The sequence below is a fragment of the Stylophora pistillata genome, chromosome 5 (genome assembly GCF_964205215.1).
Source record: "Stylophora pistillata chromosome 5, jaStyPist1.2, whole genome shotgun sequence".
NCBI lineage: Eukaryota > Metazoa > Cnidaria > Anthozoa > Scleractinia > Pocilloporidae > Stylophora > Stylophora pistillata.
The window spans coordinates 22,361,589-22,363,286 of record NC_142523.1 but is presented as its reverse complement, the minus strand read 5'-3'; the positions used below and the strand labels follow the sequence as shown (position 1 = coordinate 22,363,286).

Here is a 1,698-nt window from a genome sequence, read left to right as displayed (position 1 = left end):
CTGCCTTTCTATCACATCAAGAAATGGTTAGATATTCTAATCTTCTCGGATATGGACGAATAAATAGAGGTACCGTCTCCTGCAGGGTTAGGGTAGGAGACGTTAATTTCCCACACACGGGATTACTGTGTGATGGATGTCCTCCCCTGTGTGGGATGGGTGGGTTTACAGAGGGCCATGTGTTAGAAAACTCTTTACTGGGTTAATCATGCATTTACCCTCTTGAAATAAAGAATTGAACAACGCAATTATTTGGCTGTCGAGTCATATCCCTCAGTTACTGTACAATCTTCCTTGTCTCTAGCTATTTACTCTGTGATAAACAATTGCGCATAATCCTTGTAAACCACCCAGAGGGAATCAGTCATCAACTTGGGCGACGTTTGATGAGCGATTGTAGTTTATTCGAAATGGCCGATTTCTGTTCCAAAACATCTTAAGTAGTATGTCCGAGATGGCATGTCGAATGTCTTTCATCTTCCAGCAGTAAATAACAGGGTTCAAAGATGAATTTGCAAACATCAGAGTCACTGAGTAAAGAAAAAATTGTTTTGAAGCGATGCTCGAGCCATAGATTCGGTCAACAGCAAAGGAGATAAAAATTGGCAAACAACAAATCAAAAGCACGAGATATACGTATAATATACCGACTGTGGATTTAATGAGAATAACAAAATTTTTTATTTCATCAGACTGGGCTTCGTCTCGTATTTGCAAGGACCGAATCTGATTCTTGTGTCGTCGGACAGTTAGATATATCCTGATGTAGACCACAAATGTAAGAATGAAACCGAAAACTGCCGTAACTGAAAGAATAAGACTCTTAGCACTGAGTGACCCCCACAGTGTGATCGAAGAAAGAAATGCACTATAAACCCATATGCTGATCACCACAATAACAACACGCTTGTGAGTCACAAGCTCTTGGTATCTGAGATGAAGATGAATAGCTAAGAACCTGTCTACACTTATAGCTACAACACCGCCGAACGAAGCAGCTGAGAAGAAACTACTTAAAATGCTCATCATTCGTTGAGTGTGACAGCCAGGATCGTCCAGTTGTAGCCATCTGACTAGAAAGAATGTATACAATGGTTGACCAAATAAACCAACAGCTACATCAGAGCAGGCAAGACTCAGCAGCAGAGTTCTTAAAGTTCTTGCCACTGTTGAGGTTCTGTGTACGGCGTAAATTGTCACAATATTCAGCATGATGGTGGTATAAATTAGTGAGGTATTGAGTATACAGTTGGCGATAAAAGTCGAACGAAGATCTTTAAGTTCGGCGTATATGAGGAAAAATTGAGACTGGTTACAAAACAATTCGTTCATGATTTCAGCACGCTTATAAAAGGGGAACCTCTGTAATCCTTTGCTAGGAGAGTCTCTTCTTATTTTGGGCAGTGATTCTCAAACTGATTCCACTTCTTGCCTAAAAAATGTCACCTTCCCTCCCAAAAGTGATGACGTTAATCAAAATAAAATCCGCTTCTCATAGTATGAGTTCTTGTGATATATATCAATGACAAAGAAAGAACTTACGTTAGACAAATTAGCGGATGGAGTCGAGATGTTCAATTGTATTCATTGATTAAGTCGACAGTTCTCTCCTGAGGCTTTCTTTTTTATTAAGTATGATATTCGACATGGTGAAACTCTTTTTTTTACCCTATGAGTTCGACACAATATGTTTAACTC

At 39.5% G+C, this 1,698-nt stretch overlaps 1 protein-coding gene across 1 annotated transcript; it reads right to left on the bottom strand.

The window, feature by feature from the left end:
• Positions 1-268: 268 nt before the first annotated feature.
• On the bottom strand, positions 269-1,479 carry LOC148730813 (beta-1 adrenergic receptor-like). The gene has a single exon (XM_088761375.1). The coding sequence runs from the start codon at positions 1,330-1,332 to the stop codon at positions 361-363; it is 972 nt and encodes a 323-aa protein (XP_088617501.1). The 5' UTR covers positions 1,333-1,479; the 3' UTR covers positions 269-360.
• Between the last annotated feature and the right edge of the window lie 219 nt (positions 1,480-1,698).

Excerpts from the sequence above, each read along its gene's own strand:
- LOC148730813 (XM_088761375.1), bottom strand. The coding sequence starts at position 1,332 with ATGAACGAATTGTTTTGTAACCAGTCTCAATTTTTCCTCATATACGCC.